The following is a 21,016-nucleotide window of genomic DNA, read 5'->3' as shown; positions in this document are numbered from 1 at the left end:
AACACAAAAGGTGCGAAAACTGACATTTTATAAAAAGAAACTAGTATAAAGTAGCTTGTGGTTTCAGTCTGTGGTTTTCCACAAAGTTAACAGGGAAGACTATGGTGACCGATGTTTGTGACTGCTTAGTCATAAAATCTCATTTACAACCCTGTAAAAGTGTGCATATAACTTTTCTTTCTGACTCTCCCATTCAAATATTCGGTTCGGCATGTGTCCATGGGGAGCGGAGGTAAGCCACAGGTAGACCTCTCTGGCAGTGGCTTGGCTCCCTTGAGAATAAAAGGATCTGTCTTTACAATTCAACATGCCTGATCGATCCTTTTCCCCAAAATCTACACACACTCATACATATAAGACTGGCCGGTCTAGCGGCGGGTTTGGTTGTCATTACTTTTTGTCTGTGGGCACCTCAAAAGTATTGTGTACCTTGGGGAGAGGGGTTTTGGCCTCCCTTGGCAGACCTGCGAAGGGAATCTTACTCGCCTGCTTCCCAGCACTGGCTCCCAGCTCTCTTGCTCCCCTGGACAGGTCGTCATTATCTGATCAGTAGGGGTCCGACACCCAGAATCCCTTCCAATCAGCTGTTTGAGAAAGCAGTGGAGCTTGCAGCAGTGCCGCAGCCTTCTCGCAGCTTAGCTTAGTCCATGTGATGTCACATTCATCGGTCACATGGCAGAGGCGCAGCTCAGCTCCGTTGAAGTGAATGGGGCTGATACCCAGCACAGCCGCTATACAACGTACGGCGCTGTGCTTGGAAAGCTAATAGAAGACTGCGCGCCTTCTTAAACAGCTGATCGGCGGGGGTCTCAGGTGTCGGACCGCACCGATCAGATACCGATGACCTATCCTGAGGATAGGTCACCAGTATAAAAGTCCTTGGAAGGTTGGTGGAGTCCTCCAGGCAAACAAATTTGGTGAGGCACCCAGACCCCAGGCTCCCTCCACTGACGTATGTTGGGATTATGGAGACGGCCAAGGCAGCATCTCCCTTAGGCCTCTTTCACACGGGCGTTGCGGGAAAATGTGCGGGTGCAAAACATTGTAATGCGTTTTGCACTCGCGTGAGAAAAATCGCGCATGTTTGGTACCCAAGCCCGAACTTCACAGAAGTTCGGGCTTGGGATCGGTGTTCTGTAGATTGTATGATTTTCCCTTATAACCATGGTTATAAGGGAAAATAATAGCATTCTGAATACAGAATGCAAAGTACAATAGGGCTGGAGGGGTTAAAAAAAATAAATAATAATTTTAACTCCCCTTAGTCCACTTGATCGCGCTGCCTGGCATCTCCTTCTGTCTCCTTTGCTGAACAGGACCTGTGGTGAGCATTAATTACAGGTAAAGGACCTTTGATGACGTCACTCTGGTCATCACATGATCCATCACCATGGAAAAGATCATGTGACGTACCATGTGATGACCGGAGTGACGTCATCAAAGGTCCTGTTCCTGTAATTAATGCTCACCACAGGTCCTGTTCAGCAAAGGAGACAGAAGGAGATGACGGGCTACGCGATCAAGTGGACTAAGGTGAGTTAAATTATTATTATTATTTTTTTAACCCCTCCAGCGCTAGTTTACTATGCATTCTGTATTCAGAATGCTATTATTTTCCCTTATAACCATGTTATAAGGGAAAATAATAATGATCGGGTCTCCATCCCGATCGTCTCCTATCAACCATGCGTGAAAATCGCACCGCATCCGCACTTGCTTGCGATTTTCACGCAACCCCATTCACTTCTATGGGGCCTGCGTTGCGTGAAAAACGCAGAATATAGAGCATGCTGCGATTTTCATGCAACGCAGAAGTGATGCGTGAAAATCACCGCTCATGTGAACAGCCCCATATAAATGAATGGGTCGTTATTCAGTGCGGGTGCAATGCATTCACCTCACGCATCGCATCCGCGCGGAATACTCGCCCGTGTGAAAGGGGCCTTAGGCCTCTTGCACACGACCGTATGCCCTCCGAGATACACGATCCGTGAGTGGGCTATATGTCCTGGAGCGGCATTGATCGTGCGCACGGGAGCACACAGCATCCTAGAATACAATGATGCTGTGCACGTCGGGCCGCCCGCGGGGCTCTTATACCACACTCATATGATCTTAGGAGTACAGGCCGATACCACCGCGGGACGACCAGATGTGCACAGCATCATTGTATTCTATGATGCTGTGTGCGCACGATCAATGACGCTCTGGGACATATGGCCCGCTCACGGACCGTGTGTGTCGGAGGGCATACGGTCGTGTGCAAGAGGCCTTAGACTTGGAGAAAGCCACTTTCGAGCCACCTTTCAATTTTTTTTCGGCTGGATGAAATAGCTGAATGGCCATCAGGAGCCTAGGTTTCAAGAAGATATTTGGGAAAACCCAGATGTGAGCCATTGTACCCACTACCAAGGGTGGCAGAAGTACCCTAATATGGGTGTTCATGGATGTTATTGGGCAGATCCAGGGATGGATTGCTAATGAAGTGTAGGGAGGTATGTCCATCCATGTACAGCAACCTCATGTGTGGACGTACCCTTAAGGGTTTTTTTAGGCCGATTTTCAGGAACAGATTCTGATTGACCACATATCTAATGACCCAAACTAAGAGCCTCGTAGGAATCTATGGCTCTGTTATTTCTGATCATTAGACCTGCGGTCGGTCCAATTACATCCAAAATTATAAGTTGTTCCTCAGCACCCATCTTTAAAAAAAACTATCCTTTTATTGTATCTTCCTGAAAATACACATACAAGACGGTGGAAAAATATCCTACGCTTTTCGTATAAAACGCATCATTCTTAGTTATGTGCCATAGCTAAGGTTAATACATTTCATCTGAAACGCGCAGGTATTTTTCTATTTTTAAGAAGATGCATTAAAGGACTGTTTTTTTTATGTTGGGTTCCCAGGAATAACTTGCCATTTTGAACATCACTTCTTGAAACTGAGACAGCCTGTTTCCTCTTGGAGCTCCATTCATACCAGACACAAAAGAGAACGTTATTGGTGAGACTGCTCTTCGTGAACCCACATTGTTTTCTTGTTTGAGGGTTCTGGTTGAGTGGTAGGTCCAGTTACACCCAGTTATAGGAGCTTGTACGATTTTTCAGCAGCCAGATTGTTTTTGTTGTATCCTGACAAGCAGAAGCCTCTCTGACATCAACAGAAATCGACCCAAAAAGTTTGTAGACCCATTGTTGGCTAAAGTTGGCCGTATGCCTTCATTACTTCTTTATCTGACAGCCCAGTCCTTCCCTCAAATACGTGGACGTAGCTCTAACAGAACTTGCATGTGTTTTTCATTGGAAAGAGAGGAGAAAGCGTGGGAGGACTCCTCCCGAAGGAAGCTTACCACCTGGCATTTTTTGTATGTCTTGCATCTTTTCAATAGGGAAGTAGAAGCAAATATGTTGGCACAAAAAGCACCATGCAAAAATGCCTTTAAAAACTAGTTGCACACTAGTTCTATGGCACAAAAGCACCAGACCCAGAGTGTGATGTGATAAAAAACACACCTAAAGTGTCAAAAAACGCCACTACAAAAAACCCTGTGTGCACTGCACTTAAAAGGGTTTTCTGAGACTTTTCTACAGATGGCCCATCCTCTGATCGGTTATCAGTATCTGATCGGTGTGGGTCCGACACCAGGGATCCTCGCTAATCAGCTATTTGAGAAGGCACCAGCACTTCTGTGATCACCACGGCCTTCTGCCTGCTCACCAAGTACAGCGCCGTCCATTTGATAGTGGCTGTGCTTGGCTGAGCTGCACCTAGGCCATGTCTCAGATGAACATGACTTCACATGGCCTTGGGAAAGCTGTGAGAAGGCCACAGAGCTAGTGCCAGTGCCTTCTCAAACAGCTGGTCGGCAGGGGTCCTGGGTGTTGGACCCCACAACCTATCAGATACTGATGACCTATCCAGAGGATGGGTCATCAGTAGTGATGGACGAACATCGGCCGGGACTATTCGCGAACGTGATCAAATGTTCGCGGCGGGCACTATTCACTTTAATGGCAGGCGAAACTGAAAAACCTTCAGGTCATATTTGCAGCCACCAAATACTTACTAGAAGTGCACAAATCGTCCCACAACATGGACAGTGACATACCAGAGGGGGATCAATGGCAAAAATTCCCCCAAAAAATAGGTATTTTAATCAGGGGCCATTTTTATGCGTCTTAAAGGGAAATTTTTAGAAATGTGCCCTGTTGGAGCCTAGAAAATTTTTATTTTAGGCCACGGGAGTACGGTCCTTAAAAATTAGGCATTCACCTGACATAAATTGTGACTATGTGGCTGGAGGTATATTAGACTGTCATTGCATATCAATTTTACTGCAGACCATTACAAATAGATGTCAAATACATATGTTTAAAAGAACCAAAAATATAAAATTGGATTAAAACCATGGCTAACGAATTCCCCCCCCCCCTCTTGAAAAAACAAACAAATGATAGTTGAAATTCGATAACACGTGGTCGTCGTAAACAGGTGTTGAATTCCTCCGAGGTTCCAAACATTAGGCATTAGGCATTCACCAGACAGAAAATGCCTTTTATACCGCTGTATTTGCCGAAGACTGGGACCATTAATTGTTCTGGGTGGTGGCGGATATTTGTGGGCTGTCATGAGGAAATTCAATTAAACGTGGTCGTCAACTCGTCACATGTGTTGAAATCCTCCGAGATCCATGCCTCCATTCATTTTTAGAAATGTTAGGTAGTCCACACTGTCGTGATCTAGGCCAGTGCGCTTATCGGCCACTATTCCCCCCCCCCCCCCCCTGCTGCGCTGAACGTCTTTTTGGACAGGACACTCGACGAGGGGGAAGCCAAGAGTTCCATGGCAAATTATTGTGCGAGCTCTGGCCACAGGTCAAGCCTGCACACCCAGTAGTCCAGGGGTTCCTCGCTTCTCAGAGTGTCCACATCGGCCGTTAACCCGATGTAGTCGTTCTAGGCGTTCCCTGAAGCTGGATCCGGAGGGCGGCTGTCGATGGGTTGTTTGCAAGAATGATCTCATATCCGAAGTGACCAACACATCTTCAAACCGCCCTCTTCTTGCATGCGCTGTAGGATTGGTACTCGCAACTGTTTCTCTGTGGTTGGAAATTCCTCTGCCAGTGCCCGCAACAGCAGAATGCAGCATCTCTCGCAGCAAGGCCTAGAAATGCTACATTCTGACAGCCCTCTGTGATGCTGGTAACATGTCCGCCATTTTGTGTTTGTATCGGGGGTCCAAGTACGTTGCCACCCAGTACTGGTCCTTTCCCTTTATGCTTTTTATACGGGGGTCCCTCTTCAAACACTGGAGCATGAAAGCCCCCATTTGCACTAAATTGGAAGCGGTGGAGCAGCCTGGCTCCTGCTCATCGCCCAGGAGAATGTCATCCTCGGTCTCCTTGCCCCAGCCACGGACAACACCAGGGATCCCAGAAAAGTTCGAGCAAAGTTCACCGTGAAACGACCGCCGGGCGAACCGCAAGGCCATCTCTAGTCATCAGTAGAAAAGTCTTGGAAACCCTTTTTTAAAGTGCAGTACTCGCAGGCTTTTTTTGTAGTTGCGTTTTTAAAGTCACATTTTATTTTATTTTTTTAAATTACATGATACTCTGGGTCTGGTGTTTGTGTCCCGTAAAACACAGAAAAGATCTCGGAAAACCCCTTTAATATTTCCCTTATACTTTCACGTAACATCTGGAACTGGTGTTTTGATTTGTTTTCTTTGTTAGTTAAAAAAAATAATAATAAATAAAAATAAATGCACCAAAAATTGAAAACTGCCTCAAAGATGCCAAAAAAAAACCCCAGCCTATAATTACTCCATGTGATGTTTAGCAAAGGACTCTGGCATAGTAAATGTTTCCGGCAACATACATCAGAATGGCTTTCCTGTTTTCCCATGGAGTGTTTGGTTGATGTTTGCAGAAAACCGCACAGAGTTAAATTTTCTAAAGGTTTCCAGTAGTAAGGAAATGGACAAGCAGCTAATGAGATGCAGCTCCCCGAGGAGCAGGGGGATGTGCGAACCCTGATGTATGCCTGGTACTTCAGCAATCTGCAGTGTAAGAATAGATTGTGTTTTTATTTTATTTTATTTATTTATTTGAAATACTTTATTTTCATTCAGATCCAGATTGAAGAACCGTTTTAGTTCTCATTCCGAAGAATCCTCTGCTTTAATTAATGTAAATTGGTTTTGGGCTGGGTTCATGCGCTGCGCGGTTATTGGCCGTGCAGTTTTAGGCCTCATGCACACAACCGTATGTATTTTGCGGTCCGCAAAAAATACAGATGACGTCCGTGTGCATTCCGTATTTTGCAGAACGGAACAGCTGGCCCCTAAAAGAACAGTCCTATACTTGTCCGTAATGCGGACAATAATAGGACATGTTCTATTTTTTTTTGCTTAACGGAAATACGGACATACGGAAACGGAATGCACACGGAGTACCTTCCGTTTTTTTTTGCGGACCCTTTGAAATGAATGGTTACACATACGGTCCGCAAAAATAAACTGTTTGAAGAAAATTGTCTATTATGGAGTGTGAGGGAAAGCCATTAATTGCTGCAGTTTTAACATGGCACGCTGCAGAGAACCAGAAGAGTGGCGCATTTTCATTAGTAAATGTCCCCCATAGTTTATAGTTGTTTTACTGCAAAAAAAAACCCTGCCATGGACAGATTATTGATATGTTAATTATGACATGCAATAGAAATAGTTTTTTTGTGTCATAGACATGGGGCACATGCACACAGCCGTTGTCCTGCCGTGCCCGTATTGCGGCCCGCAAACAGTGGGTCTGCAATATGCGGGCACCGGCCGTGTGCACCTCGCATCAATTGAATGGGTCTGCAATCCGGAAGGTCCGGAACGGAGGCATGGAACCCCACAGAACCACTACAGAGTGCTTCCGTGAGGTTTCTCTCTCTGTGCCTCTGCACCAAAAAAAATACAATAAAAATAGAACATGTTGTTTGTTGCCCGTGCATTGGGGACCGCAATGGCCGATCAACGGCTGTGTGCATGAGCCCGTATTTGTAGGAGGAAACAGTAGCCTCAAAAATTGCATGTCAGAAATGTGACCCAAAAAGCCACCTGATGAAAGGCTTGTGTAAAAGAAAAAACATGAATTTCATGGCATTTTCACATTCCCCAAAAAACTGTCACAAAAAAAGTGTGAAGGAAACCTTAGGGTTAGTTCACACAGTCTTTAGAAAATTCTGCAAATTCTGTTTTCAAGGGGATGCAGTGATCAGCGCTTTTTTTTATTTTTTAACGCGCCATGGTTTCCATGCTGAGATTGTGGCGGCGGCCATACACTGAATAGGACTAATCCGTGTTGTTCTGAGGCTCAGTCTCAGCTTTCTGCCAGACAAAACACTCATTGGATTTTTCCGAGTATTTTCCAGTGTGAATGTTCCATTAAGGCTACATGCACACGACCGTATGTGTTTTTTGCGGACCGCAAAATACATACGGTCGTGTGCATTAGGCCTTGGGCTCAGACCTCCATTGATCCTAACGCTCTTTCCATCGCCTTTGTAAAGGCCTTTTAAGTGTCAATTGACTGGAATCGGGTGTGTAAAAGGACCCCAGCGTTTTTGTCCCTAAAAAACCCCATTCGGATTCAATCACAGGATGGATTTTGCTACAGATTTCACCCTATGCATTGCAAAGGATGAAATCCCATCTGGAAATCTGCGGCGTAAATTTAATACTTGCCAACATTTCATTGCAAAATTGGGGCATATAAATCCCGCTGAACCTGTCCAGAAACACCCAATCATTTTCGGCCCTGGACAGCACAAATTTGCCACGTTTGTCTCTGAAAATCAGGGACTGTCCTGGCAAATTAGGGACAGTTAACAACTGTGAATTTCACGAGCTGAATGTTTAAAAGTTCTCTTCTGCTGCTGATTTCTTGTAAATTTCAACCACTTCATTGCTGTATTTTCGGAAGCATTTACCCCACACATGGCCGTACCCACATGTACGACTATAGTTGTGTAGTGCGGTCGACGCCACATGGGCCACTCGTGGTGTTTGATCGCCTTTCCGTGTAGTTTACATCATAATCGCGTTTATATTAACTTTTTATTATTGCTTTAATAGAAAACTAAGAATTTTCATGATTTCTGTGATAGATTTATCGTTACTTCATTTATTTTGCAAAATGCATTTTGTAAAGTGAAAGTATTTTCAACAAAATACACATGGCAATATGGTAGATGTTTACCGGCGTCTGCCGCATTTTCTTAAGGTGCATTTACACCAACACATTATCTGACAGATTTTCTGACCAAACAGATCTTTTATTATACACACCAACTATTGGTCCGATTGGGCAGAAATTGGTCAGATAATCTGTTGGTGTAAATGCATGCTTCAGCCCTCGGGCCGAATGCACACGGCCGTGTTCCGCGGCCGTGAGTGGTCCGTGGTAACCCGGCCTGGATTCCTGCTGAGAGCAGGAGCGCACGGCGTCATTGGTTGCTATGACGCCGTGCGCTTCATGCCGCCGCTGCTGTACAGTAATACACTCGTATAGATCATACCAGTGTATTACTGTACAGCAGCGGCGGCATGAAGCGCACGGCGTCATAGCAACCAATGATGCCGTGCGCTCCCGCTCTGAACAGGAATCCAGCCCGGCATACCATGGACCGCTCTCGGCCGCGGAACACGGACATGTGCATAAGCCACCCTGCCAGGGAACAAAGGATGTAGGTCACCCCACTGGGGGAGGGGGTAACCTTGGTCTGTCACATGCCATGAAGATGTGTCGTGGACTAGGGATTTTTTTTCCTTTTGGACAGATGAATATATTTTTGGTTTCTGGTATTTCCATAGATGACATTGCTATAGTATATTTTTGTGTGAATGTATACACTGGTGTCAGTGAAATATGACTCTTCAGACTCTTCTTGTGTGTAAGTGTCAGTATACTTTACATGCACACAGGGCCAACCAATCAAAACTCTGCTTTTATTTCTGTTCTGCCTAAAGCAAGCAATCACAGCGCAGCTTTCATTTTACCAGAGCAGTTCAGGAAATGAAAGCTGAGCTCTGATAGGCCTCATTGCCCATAACAACTAGTTTTCCTGTGTGCGGATCCCTCCATTCACTTCTGTGGGAGTTATGGACGGCCAGGCACACTAGAACGTCTGATTCCATGACTGCCATAGGAGTGAATGGAGTGATCTGCACACAGGAAAACTAGTTGCTATGGGCAATGAGGCCTATCGGAGCTCAGCTTTTATTTCCTGAACTGCTCTGGTAAAATGAAAGCTGTGCTGTGATTGGTTGCTTTGGCAGAACAGAAATAAAAGCAGAGTTTTGGTTGGGCGCTATAGGCAACAAGGTTGGGCCTGTGTGTGTGTAAAGATAGCCGCATAGTCGCCTCGCCATATAGTGCAGGGGTTTTGGGTTTAGGTTCCCTATTTTGGAGAAAAATGTGTATGGTAATCCACATCTGTCAGACATTTATGACCTATCCTATGGGGAAATGCCCCTTTAGGCCATACTTACAACGTCCGTGTCCCCTATGTACTATACGTCTGTATTATTTGGATGTGTCACGGGCTGGCCCAACCGCAGGTTTAACTGACCCAAACTCGCAGCACCTTAAGGATCTATGATGCTGTGATTTCGGGTCCGTTAAATCCACGTTTGGGCCGTGACAAATCCGAATGATAGGGATGTATAGTACGTCCGGAATACGGACATGTAAATCTGGCCTTAGGCCTCATGCACACAATCTTATTTTGTATCCGTGTCTGTCCCATCCACATTTTTTCCGCGGATTGCACACAGACCCATTCATTTCTATAGGTCTGCAAAATCCAGAATGGACTGTACACGGATGTCATCCGTGTTCTTTCCAGATCTGTGTGTCCATTCTACAAAAGGATAGAACATGTCCTATTCTCGGCCTCTAAATACGGACCACGGACCCATTGAAGTTAATGGGGCTGCAAAAAAAAAAAAAACGGAAGCTGCACGGACTGCAAAACATATACAGTTGTGTGCATGAGGCCTTAAAGAGGACCGGTCACCTCTCCGGACAAGTCTGTTTTTGTATCTGACTGCATTCCCCATGTAATAACAATTCTGGACCCGCTATTCTTAGACTCTATGTTGTCAGGTTCCTGTATTATGCCCACTAGAAGTTATAAATGAATTGCCGGCAGTTTGCAATAAAGGTCCAGATGGGTGTTACTAGCTGGGCGGGGGTGTTCCTGCACTATGTGTTCTGACACTATGTAATCAGTGCTGCCAGGATCAGACTGTGCAGGGACACCCTCCCAACTGGTAACACCCAGATGGACCTTTTATTGCAGACTACTGGCAATTCATTCATAACTTTAGTGGGAATAATAGAGGAATCGCACATCATAGAGTCATAAGAACAGATGCAGAAATTGAATTAAAGGGGAATGCAGGCAGTTGCTAAAACAGACATGTCAGGAGAGGGGATGGGTTCTCTTTACAGGGGTTGTGCTGTATTTAAACATTATCCCTTCTGGTTTCATATGACTCTGGGAGAAAACCTGAGTATAACATCAGAGGCACGCAGCGGTAGATGGACTGTATTATAGCTCCGCACAATGCAGTACTTGTACAGAACCGTAATGACACCATTATTGGATGCAGTTATAGGTCCCTATACTCTGCAGTAGGTCATCTGTGGAGTTCTAAGGTCCTCTGAGGTTATGATATGATCCGGTTGGTGAACTTGTCCAACTTGTGTTTCAACCAACTTCTTAATTATCTGCTTAATAGGCATCTGTCAGCAGACTTGTATCTGGCTGACCTGTTAAGGCGGTATTATACAGCCTGATGTGGCAGATGATTGTCGAGAGGGAAGCTTTCCCTTCTGGCAATCGCCTGCTCCCTAGTGGAGGAGACCCCTGTTATTACATGCAGCGATCTCCTCTGCAACATGGGGAGGACCCAGAGGAGCGATCGTTGTGCCATCGCTTGTCCCCATGCTGTATAGTGGCTTACTGGCGGCAGATCGTTATTGTACACCACCATCTGCCGCCAGCAAACCATTTTCTGCTCATTCATCAGGCAATCAGTGGCAGCATTAGGCCTCTTTTACACGAACCATACAGATTGGCTCAAGATGCGTTCAGTGAAACTCGCACCATTTCGCAAGCAAGTTCAGTCCGTTTTGTCTGCATTTGCGTTCAGATTTTCAGTTTTGATGCGTATTTCAAGCACGTGAAAAAAAAACCCTGAAGGTTTACAAACAACATCTCTTAGAAATCCGTGAAAAACACATTGCACCAGGACTTTATCCGGACTACACCTGGACGCTATGCATTTTTCACTGAAGCCCCATTCACTTCTATGGGGCCAGGGCTGCGTGAAAAATGCAGAATATAGAACATGCTGCGTTTTTCACGCAACGCAGAACTGTGTGTCCACAGACCCACAAAAAATGAATGGGTTAGGATTCAGTGCGGGTGCTATGCGTTCACGTCACGCATCGTACCCACGTGGAAAACTCACTCATGTGAAAGGAGCGTTACACTGCCAGATCGCTAACGAGTATTCATGTGAATACTGCGATTATCTGCCAAAAAATCAGGCAGTGTAATGCGGGTTTTAAATGTGCCCTTGGCAGGTTGACATCTGTGTTGGTCCCATGTTCCTATGTGCCCGCATTGCTGAGAAAAATGATGTTTTAATGTATGCAAATGAGCCTCTAGGAGCAACAGGGGCGTTACCATTAGGGTCCATTCACACGCCCGCAAAATGGATCCGCATCCGTTATTCATTTTCAATGGGGCCGGAATGTGCTGTCCGCATCCACATTTGAGGATCCACACTTCCGGATCCGCACTTCCGTTCCGCAAAAAAAACTGAACATGTCCTATTCTTGTCCGCAATTGCGGACAAGAAAAGGCATTTTCTATGAGAGTGCTGGCGATGTGCCGTCCGCAAAACACATACGGACGTGTGAATGGACCCTTTTACTCCTAGGCTCCGTGTCCGTGCAACTGGCCGCGCCCTCTACACTTTCATCAAGCAGTGCAAATATCCACACACCTGGACCTGGTAATCAAAGTGCAGAGGGTGTGACAGTTGCAGAGAGAGAGGAGCCTCTAGGTGTAACGGCAACGCCCCCGTTGCTCCTAAAGTCTCATTTGCATATATTAAACATCCTTTTTCTCATCAATGCGGGCACATATGAACATGGAACCAACACGGATGTCTTCAGCTGCCAAATGCACATGTAATAGGTCAGCCAGTGTCATAGGGACAAATCTGCTGACAGATGCCCTTTAAATTCCAAAAATCCTAATGCCAGTGGCCTGTGTTTATATTCTCATTCCAGAGGCCTTATGTCACCATCACGATGTCATCTCACTGTGGGCGTGGCCTATATTAACGCATCATTACGTGTGTATATTGATGCTATTTGGGTGTCTTAGGTAGCAAAAATGGCATTCTTAATGGACGCAGACCAGTCACAGCTGTAATGTAGTTGTTACTTTGCAAGCAGAGATGCCTTAAAGGGGAGTTCCACTGCAAATGGACATTCATTGTTGTATAAGAGATCTAGGCTGCATCGGCCTCTTATGTTTCTGTTCTGATAGGATCTGATTTTCAACCATTTTTAGAAACCTACCAACGGTTACTGGAGGAGATGTGCTAGGGACAGGGGCGAGGAATAAAAAAGGTGGTGGTCACCTAAAATAAAACATGGCTGATACAACGGCTCAAGGGTGTGTGGCTCGCTCTGAATGTTTGATATTTAAATTGTGTTCTTTTTTTTAATGATTGCATAGTGATGAAGACCTCATGCAAACGACACTATGGGACCACGTGCAGAGCCCCTTTAAGCCCAGATTGCAGAGCCATAATGCACGCCATATGGCATCCCTGAAAGGTGCTATAGACAGCACATTTGTATTTTTTATTTTATTTTTTTTACTAAATCTAGAAAAATGTGATTACAGTAGTAAACCTGCCTCAGCAATATGGTATTTAATGGAATTCTTACACACTTTATCCCTCATGTATTCACACTGAGAACTATATAGGCCCGTAGCAATCTATAGGCGGTGCATTTAGATCTGTACAACGTGGATCCATAATATAGTCATCTGCTTGAGGCCAGACGGGTGATTTTTGGAGGTTTGGATCGGTGACCGCTGTTTTCTGCTCTTAGATCTTGTACTGCGCCATGCTAAGCAATAGATCTGTATGTTAATAATTCTGAGTCACCTTTCCTAGAACTCCAGCAAAGGGTGTTTTTTTTTTTTTTTTTTTATATTTATTTTTTAATCCATGTAAAATGTATTTTTATTTATTTATTTTTTATATTTTTTTATATTTATCCTTGACTTCATGTTTTATTTTTTTACAGGCTGTTCCTCCAAGTCCTTCAAGCTGTACTCGCCAAAGGAGCCCCCCAACGGCAACGCCTTTCCCCCCTTCCACCCAGGAACAATGCTGGATCGAGATGTGGGGTAAGTGCCCTCCTTTACAATTCTGGGATTAAAGTGACATGTCTGTCAGAAAGGGGTATTTTCATAAACTCTGTATTCACAGGACAACATTATTATTTTTTTAAATATATTTTTGGCTGTTTTTGCCTTTTTTTATTTTTTTATTTTGGAAGTACTATACCGATTGAAAATACCGTAAATACAAAATCTTGTCCCCGCAGTCGGCACAGAGAGATAAAATTCCTATATAGATAGCCAATCTATTATTTAGTTTACTGCTGTGAGGGAAAGATGTTATCTGAAGGGTAATCCTCATGATAATAGTAGTTGTACAATTGGGGTAAGAGTATGACCGCTCTCTTGTCCTCTTGAGAGACCTAGAGAAAGAGAAGTCCACAGAAGAGCATTGCATTGATTAGTGTAATGAGTGATGCTCTAATGGAGTCATTACTAAGGTGGGGGGGGCGCTCTGACTGAGAGAGTTAAAGGGGCATTCTGGTTATATAAAGTTATGCTCTACCCACAGGATAAGAGATGACTATTAGATTAGTGGAGGTCCTACCGCTAGGACCCTCTCTGGTTATGAGAATGCCCACCAAACTGAACAGAGCAGCCGGTCAGGCATGCACGTGGGCGCTCCATACATTTCTAAGGGAGTTCCGGAGATTGCGGAGTGCTGTTCTCTACTATCTCCCATAGAAATGAAGGGAGCGACTGCGTGTATCCTCGACTGGCCCTCTGTTCATTTCAAGGGGGCTCCACGGTGTACAAGGCCCCCGTTCTCATGATCAGTGGGCGTCCCAGACTCTCACTAATCTACTAACTTGATATAACCAGAATACTGTTTTTAAGCAAGTCGGTCTGCCGTGCTAAAAGTCCACACAAAGATGAAGTTAGTCAGGACAGAAAGTAGAATACATGGAGGGTCTGCAAAAATTACAGACAGAAAATCATCTACCTGTGTTTGTAAAAAAAAAAAAATCCACAGGGTGTTTTTGGAAGGAAGTATCCCTTTAATTTCCTTCCTGTTTCTATATTAAAGGGTCTTTACAGAGGTAAAGCATTGATGGCTTATCCTTACGTTAGGTCATCAGTGTTTGAATGGTGGAGATCCGGCTCTTTCAGTCAGCTGCAGTACCGCGCACAGCCACACTGTTATATATGGTGCTATGTCTATGGTTGTGCTGCTTCCCCTTTATTCAGATTGACTCCAGTTGACAACTGAAGTTTATGAAGGTCTCATTTGGAGGTTTTTTGGCTAGAGGAGATTTATTCTTTTTTAATTTTATTTTTTATTTTTGTAAGTTGTATGAAGGATTCCTTATACATCTGATGACTGATTTTGTCAACCTTGTGGTTCATTTATGGTTACTGGATCATAAAGGCTACAGAACAGTATTGTGAAGGCGGTGTGCTTCCTGTAGGGTGTTACAGTATGGTTTCTACATTGTAGAAGTCTGTGGCTCTTGTAGTTTATAGTCATGACAAAAATAATACTGGCAAATATGGTTCTCCTCTAAGTTATGTTAGTTTGTGTGCTTCCGTTTTACCTTACGCTGGGGCTACATGGCAACATGTGCAGGGTCTAATCGCGATCTGTCAATAGGGTGGAGATGCGACATGTAACGACTGATGCAACTGTCACTAAAATATCTAATACAGTGGCTGATTTTGAGGTGGCCCCCAATGCTACACTGGGTCCCCGGGAGAACTTCCAAGTGTCGCCACATGTTGCTGCTCTCCGGAGGAGACCACTAGAGGCTCTGATTGTTCTACCTTTATGCAGTTTTCAACTGGTCCAGAACCTTCTAGTGGGAGGGGTGAAGGTGGAGAAGCAAAGCCTAACCGAAACAATGTTGTAGTTCAAGGTTGCCATAGACTTGTATTGAGCCTCAGTGCAAGTACATGGGAATGACTAAGCAGTTTTCAGCCTTTAAACAGGATAAGGCGTCTTGCACACGAACGTTGTGTGCCCGTGGCCGTATTGCGGCCCGCATACGGCGGGTCCACAATACATGGGCACCGGCCCGTGTGCACTCCGCATCACCCATTTTTGCGGTGAATCACGGACCCATTCAAGTTGAATGGGTCTCGATCTGTCCTGGCTGCCGCAAGGAAGTTGCCCGTGCATTGGGGACTGCAAATTGCAGTCCCCAATGCACGGAACGGACCCACAGCGGCCATGTGCAAGAGGCCTTACAGAGCTAAACCAGACAGTCATAAGTTCTCTGGCTTTTTTCCTCTAAAGCATAGCTCTGCATAGTCCCTTAAAGGGGTTGTTTGGGTTCAGCGCTGAACCCGGACATACCTCCGTTTTCACCCAGGCAGCCCCCCTGACTTGAGCATCAGAGCAGTTCATGCTCCGATGCTCTCCTTTGCCCTGCGCTAAATCGCGCAAGGCAAAGGCATTTTCCAGAGTTCCGGTGACGTACCGGGCTCTCCATGGGGCTGCCAGGAAGTCCGGTGACGTCACCGGCACTGATGGGCGGGCTTTAGCGATGCCCTAGCCTGTAAAACGGCAGTGTGTTATTGTAAACAAAAGAGCCCTTGCCATGTGCGATGTAGCGCAGGGCAAGGGAGAGCATCGCAGCATGAGCTGCTCCGATGCTCAAGTCAGGGGGGCTGCCTGGGTGAAAATGGAGGCATGTCCGGGTTCAGCGCTGAACCCGGACAACCCCTTTAAGACAGCAGTGGAATATTACTAGCTTCTCAGTGCACAGGCTGGAAAGCCCCAAAGTCTTTCATCTGAGTTGGAGACTTCATTCAGAGCTTCGGTCACTGAAATTGTCAAAGATATTGGAGAGAAAAGTCCTGCATGCAGGAATTTTTTTTCTCTGCTAATAAAATGTTCTCCAGAACGGAAACCGAATGGATCTCATTATAGTAAACTGGTTCTGTTCATGTCAGTTATGGCCAAATCCGTTATTTCCGTTCTATTCCTATAACGGAGCAGTGATGTGAACGAGCCCTTAGCTGGCTGTGCATTAACCACCGTGCCGTGCAGCTATAATGCAAAAATAAAGTGCAAATGAACAAGACATATTACAATAAACATAAAAAATGCAATTCTGCAATATAAAACGGTATAAGTGCAAACAATGGCATAAATCACAGTGTAATAATGTAGTGAGTTGATGACTTTGCATAGTAGCAATAAGGACAAAATAATGTCTCCAAACATCCAGATTCTAAAGTACGCTTGCTCCAGGGCACTACACTACACTGTTGGATTTTTTTCGGTTGCAAGTTGCATGTATCTCTGCCATCATAGACCGCAATGCAAGTCGCGCGATAACTGCAACCTGCCTGTGATTTGGCCATGACATTAGACCTGGGGCTACATGGCAGAAAAGTTGCCTGACCAAAATCATCTGTGCGATTTTTCTGCGACTATTTTTGAGCAGTTACTTGCAGGTAGGTCAGAGTGGCACGTGTCTTGCGTTGTGGTCTATGCTGGCAAAGTCGTGTAGGTTTGCCAGCATAGATCTTGATTATTTATTTTTTTTGCGACCGTCACGCACCGCAGTACCAGCATGTTCTCCATTGATGCGATATCACAATGTGACATTGAGCTTGTCGCGTGACACAAGTCGCCCTACACAGCCTTTTAGCTACAGGTTGTCAGTCCTCCAGTTCATTGTCTCTTCCGAGTTCAATTAAAACCCCCTTTAAAAAATGCTATTGCCGCGTCTGAAAAAATTCTGTTTATTGTCCCTTCAGACCGACTCCGATGTATCCTCCCACATATCTGGAGCCTGGGATAGGGTATGTACTCTGAGATCTTTTGCTTATATTAATTATATATGCAGAATATGGATTGAATTTTAAAGATTTGGAAATTTTTGCCATTTAGTAAAATAAAACTAAAATAAAATACACCAATCTGATTTAAAAATACAAAAGAATGCGGCCAAACGGGTGATTGGTTGATAAATCCGTCCCAGTGTAACCATAGCAATGTATTTACATTGGCCCAAATATTATATTTTTGAAAAACGAATGAGGGCGGGGCTTCAGTCCAATCTGCTTTTGTCTTTAGGCAAAGCCATGTTCATCAGCCGGGCCGTTCAGCCAGTAGAATAATCTGACGTACGTTGCACGCTAAATTAGCCCCGAGATGAGAGCAGTGCAGTACAAAAATAAAATCTTTTTTTTTTATAAAATCGGTTTGAAAAGAATTTAATTTTGTCTTTTTAATGTCGAAGGGGTTATCCAGCTTTTTAAAATTCATGGCCCATCTTTAGGATAGGCCATCAGTATTCAATTGGTGATGTTTAAATCTTGGGACAACCCCTTTAAAGGAACACATACCTTGGGGCAGATTTGGCAGTGTGATTGCGCATACTGTTACTTCAAGGTTTAGACCTATTCATGAGAAAATGCTCTTTCCACTGCCCCTATATCCCCTGTTATGGGTTCTCGGCTTGACAAATGAACATGACTTAAATGGGGTTGTAGCAATATAGAAAGGACCGACACTCGCACAAGGTAGCTTTCAGAATGCTAGATTTATTGGTCACATATCAATGGTTAGTGACGCGTTTCGGCACCATGTGCCTTCATCAGGCTAGGGGGAGGAACTAGCTCTCCTTAGGGAGATAGCACCTTAATCAGTGTGAGGAGACTTATAGGCCATACATGCTCCTCTGGAATTCTGGGAGGGAAGAGATGCAAATGAGCTCTTAACAAGCTCCACCTCTAATGCCACCAGATGTAAGGAGGCTATCCTATAAGTCAATGTTCAGCTCTTAAAATAAGCCTTGAGACATGACTTGGATATTAAATAAGCCAGCACCCCATCTGCAGACAGCTGTTTTGGGGTGATTGCCCCTCATCAGTGCAGAGCAGAGAGTACTGGCTTAACTGGGTAGGAGGCTTGTGTCCGAGCAAGGGGGGAACTAACTCTTCTTCGGGAGAGAGGAGCATGTATGGCCTATAGGTCTCCTCACACTGATTAAGGTGCTCGCTCCCTAAGGAGAAATAGTTCCCCCCCCTGACCCAGACACAGGCCTCCTACCCAGTTAAGCCAGTACTCTCTGCTCTGCACTGATGAGGGGCAATCACCCCGAAACAGCTGTCTGCAGATGAGGTGCTGGCTTATTTAATATCCAAGTCATGTCTCAAGGCTTATTTTAAGAGCTGAACATTGACTTATAGGATAGCTGCCTTACATCTGGTGGCATTAGAGGCAGAGCTTGTTAAGAGCTCATTTGCATCCCTTCCTTCATCAGACTGTACACACGTATAAAGAAATCACTTCTTTAAATAGACCGCCAGAATACAAAGAAACCGACGTCATCACAATAACTCCACCCCCAAGTGCAACAATGTAGCGAGTAACATATATACAAATACATAAGTGAACATCAAATCGGCAGCACGAACCATAACGTGGAAGTTCATAGATGTGCAATAGAAAACTTGGGCTACTTTCACAGTAGCGGCAGGACTGATCCGACATGCTGTTCACCATGTCCGATCCGTCCTGCGGCTATTTCGCCGCACCGCCGGACCGCCTCTCCGTCCCCATTGACTATAATAGGGACGGGGGCGGAGCTCCGGCGTAGCACGGCGGTGCACGGCGAAAGCCGCCGGACTAAAAAGCCTGACATGCAGTAATTTTAGTCCGGCGGCCTTTCGCCGTGCTGCGCCGGCGCTCCGCCCCCGTCCCCATTATAGTCAATGGGGACGGAGCGGCGGCACGGCGAAATAGCCGCAGGACGGATCCGACATGGTGAACAGCATGTCGATCCGTCCTGCCACAAGTGTGAAAGTACCCTTAGTAGCATTATGTTTCAATTCCGCTAAGAGAAAAATAAAATAAAATGACAAAGTAACAAATGATAGGAAGCCATACACATTGTAATCACGGTTGAGGCCTCTTGGTTCCAACGTTTGTAACCGGTGGATCGAATAAGCCTCCCTTTTTAATAGTAACTTGTTCCTGTCACCACCGCGACGAGGTAATGAGACCCCTCAGTGATTGGGTAACGTACCTGTGCTGCCGGTGAACATGGTATGTTATGGGGAGCAACAAATTGCCCTTTCTGATTGTGGACTTGTTTGCTCAGCCGGTCCTTCATCCTCATTGAAGTCTCCCCTACGTATATTAAACCACAAGGGCATTTGAGGATATAGATCACATATCGACTATCACATGTAAACCTGCCCCGTACCGCTATACTTTCACCTGAATGTGGGTGGGAAAAATGTCTACCTTTTATTACACTGAGCAATTTATACAGTTTAAACAAGGGAAAGTGCCATATTTAGGGGAGGATAGTGCACTCTGTCTCAACGCGGTCTTATTGCTCCCGATGCCCTAACTATTCTATCCCTAATATTATTGGCTCTTTTGTAACACATCATAGGTGGCTGTTGGAATTCCATTATCTGTGGATACGACCTGGAAATAACATGCCAGTGTTTATTAACAATTCCCCTCAATTTCTGGGTCCAGGGATGATATTTGACAATTAATGGAATACGTGGTTCTTTTTTAGGTTTAACCCCCTGTGTCATCTCTATCCTTTTTCACTGTTCATGCATTAGGTGTATGGGATAACCTCTCTCCTTAAACTTTGTGGACATTTCATCCAATCTTATCTCAAGTCTCTGCATTGCTCACAATACGTTCAACCCTTTGATATTGGGAATAGGGTAGAGACTTTTTAGTGGCCGCTGGATGGTTACTAGTGAAGGTAAGTAAACCATCACGATCCGTGGTCTTTGTAAATAAATCTGTGTATATTTTACCATCATCCCCTTTTATGACCCATGTATCCAGGAAAGAGATTTTCTGATCATCATAATGCAGGGTAAACTGTAGCTCAGTCCAAACCGAATTGAGGTATTCAGTAAACTGCCCCAGGGACCGAACGTCGTCGCGCCATATGCAAAAAATATAGTCGATAAAACTACGCCAAAAGATACAGTGATGGATATATATCCTGTAAAGAGTTGGATTAGACAAATTCACTCTCATAATGCGCCTGTGGCGAAACCAACCTCGCCACTGGGTTTTGGAGAGGCCTGTTTACCAGCCTCTTGCTTTAGGATTATGGCCCATACTAACTTTAAAGGAGAAGACAGACCGGCCGCACAGCTTAAATCTGTCTTTGGAATTGTATTTTGTTATGTGAGGTTACCCAGATAGCTAATTTTATGGTATTCGTGTATTCTGAGTGCCATTCACCTAATGATATGCACTCAGACTTGAGCTATCTGGGGCTATATTAAATGTCTGTGTTTGCTGTGGGGTTGTGACATTGTGTGTTTGGGTGGTGATTTCTGTCCTGTTGTCCCCACATGTGTATTGGCGATTTCCCTTTGTCCTGAGAGATAATTGAATTTCTCCTCGGGTGTCTCCAGGGCAGAGAGGAGGAAACCATGATGCATTGTGGGGATGTGTTGTGTCTGTGTATCCTGAGTGCTACGTATCTGTCCTGTGTCACAGTCTTCATTCTGGTCCCCTAGAGGCGTGTCCACCAGATGGGGACCTGCATAAATACGGGCGGGTAGCCCTCAATAAAGTGTGCCTGTT

At 45.0% G+C, this 21,016-nt stretch overlaps 1 protein-coding gene and 1 long non-coding RNA gene across 13 annotated transcripts in view; both read left to right on the top strand.

Annotated features, from left to right (window-relative positions):
• The window catches only part of LDB1 (LIM domain binding 1), a 145,468-nt gene that overhangs the window by 109,999 nt on the left and 14,453 nt on the right, over positions 1 to 21,016 (top strand). For 8 of the 12 annotated variants that reach the window (XM_040437835.1, XM_040437833.1, XM_040437834.1 and 5 more), the window contains exons 2-3: positions 13,392 to 13,494; positions 17,194 to 17,238. In XM_040437835.1, coding sequence (XP_040293769.1) covers positions 13,392 to 13,494; positions 17,194 to 17,238 — 148 coding nt within the window. The remainder of the gene's footprint in view (positions 1 to 13,391; positions 13,495 to 17,193; positions 17,239 to 21,016) is intronic. The other 4 variants (XM_040437839.1, XM_040437840.1, XM_040437844.1 and 1 more) reach the window with 1 other exon arrangement.
• LOC121005231 lies at positions 1,795 to 11,546 on the top strand. Its single transcript, XR_005779893.1, has 3 exons — positions 1,795 to 1,868; positions 5,353 to 5,354; positions 11,470 to 11,546. It is a non-coding gene; the product is annotated as an uncharacterized LOC121005231 (long non-coding RNA).

The sequence above is a fragment of the Bufo bufo genome, chromosome 6 (assembly GCF_905171765.1).
Source record: "Bufo bufo chromosome 6, aBufBuf1.1, whole genome shotgun sequence".
Classification (NCBI taxonomy): domain Eukaryota; kingdom Metazoa; phylum Chordata; class Amphibia; order Anura; family Bufonidae; genus Bufo; species Bufo bufo.
Note: the sequence above shows the minus strand (reverse complement) of the source record. Positions and strands in the feature narration are given on the sequence as shown.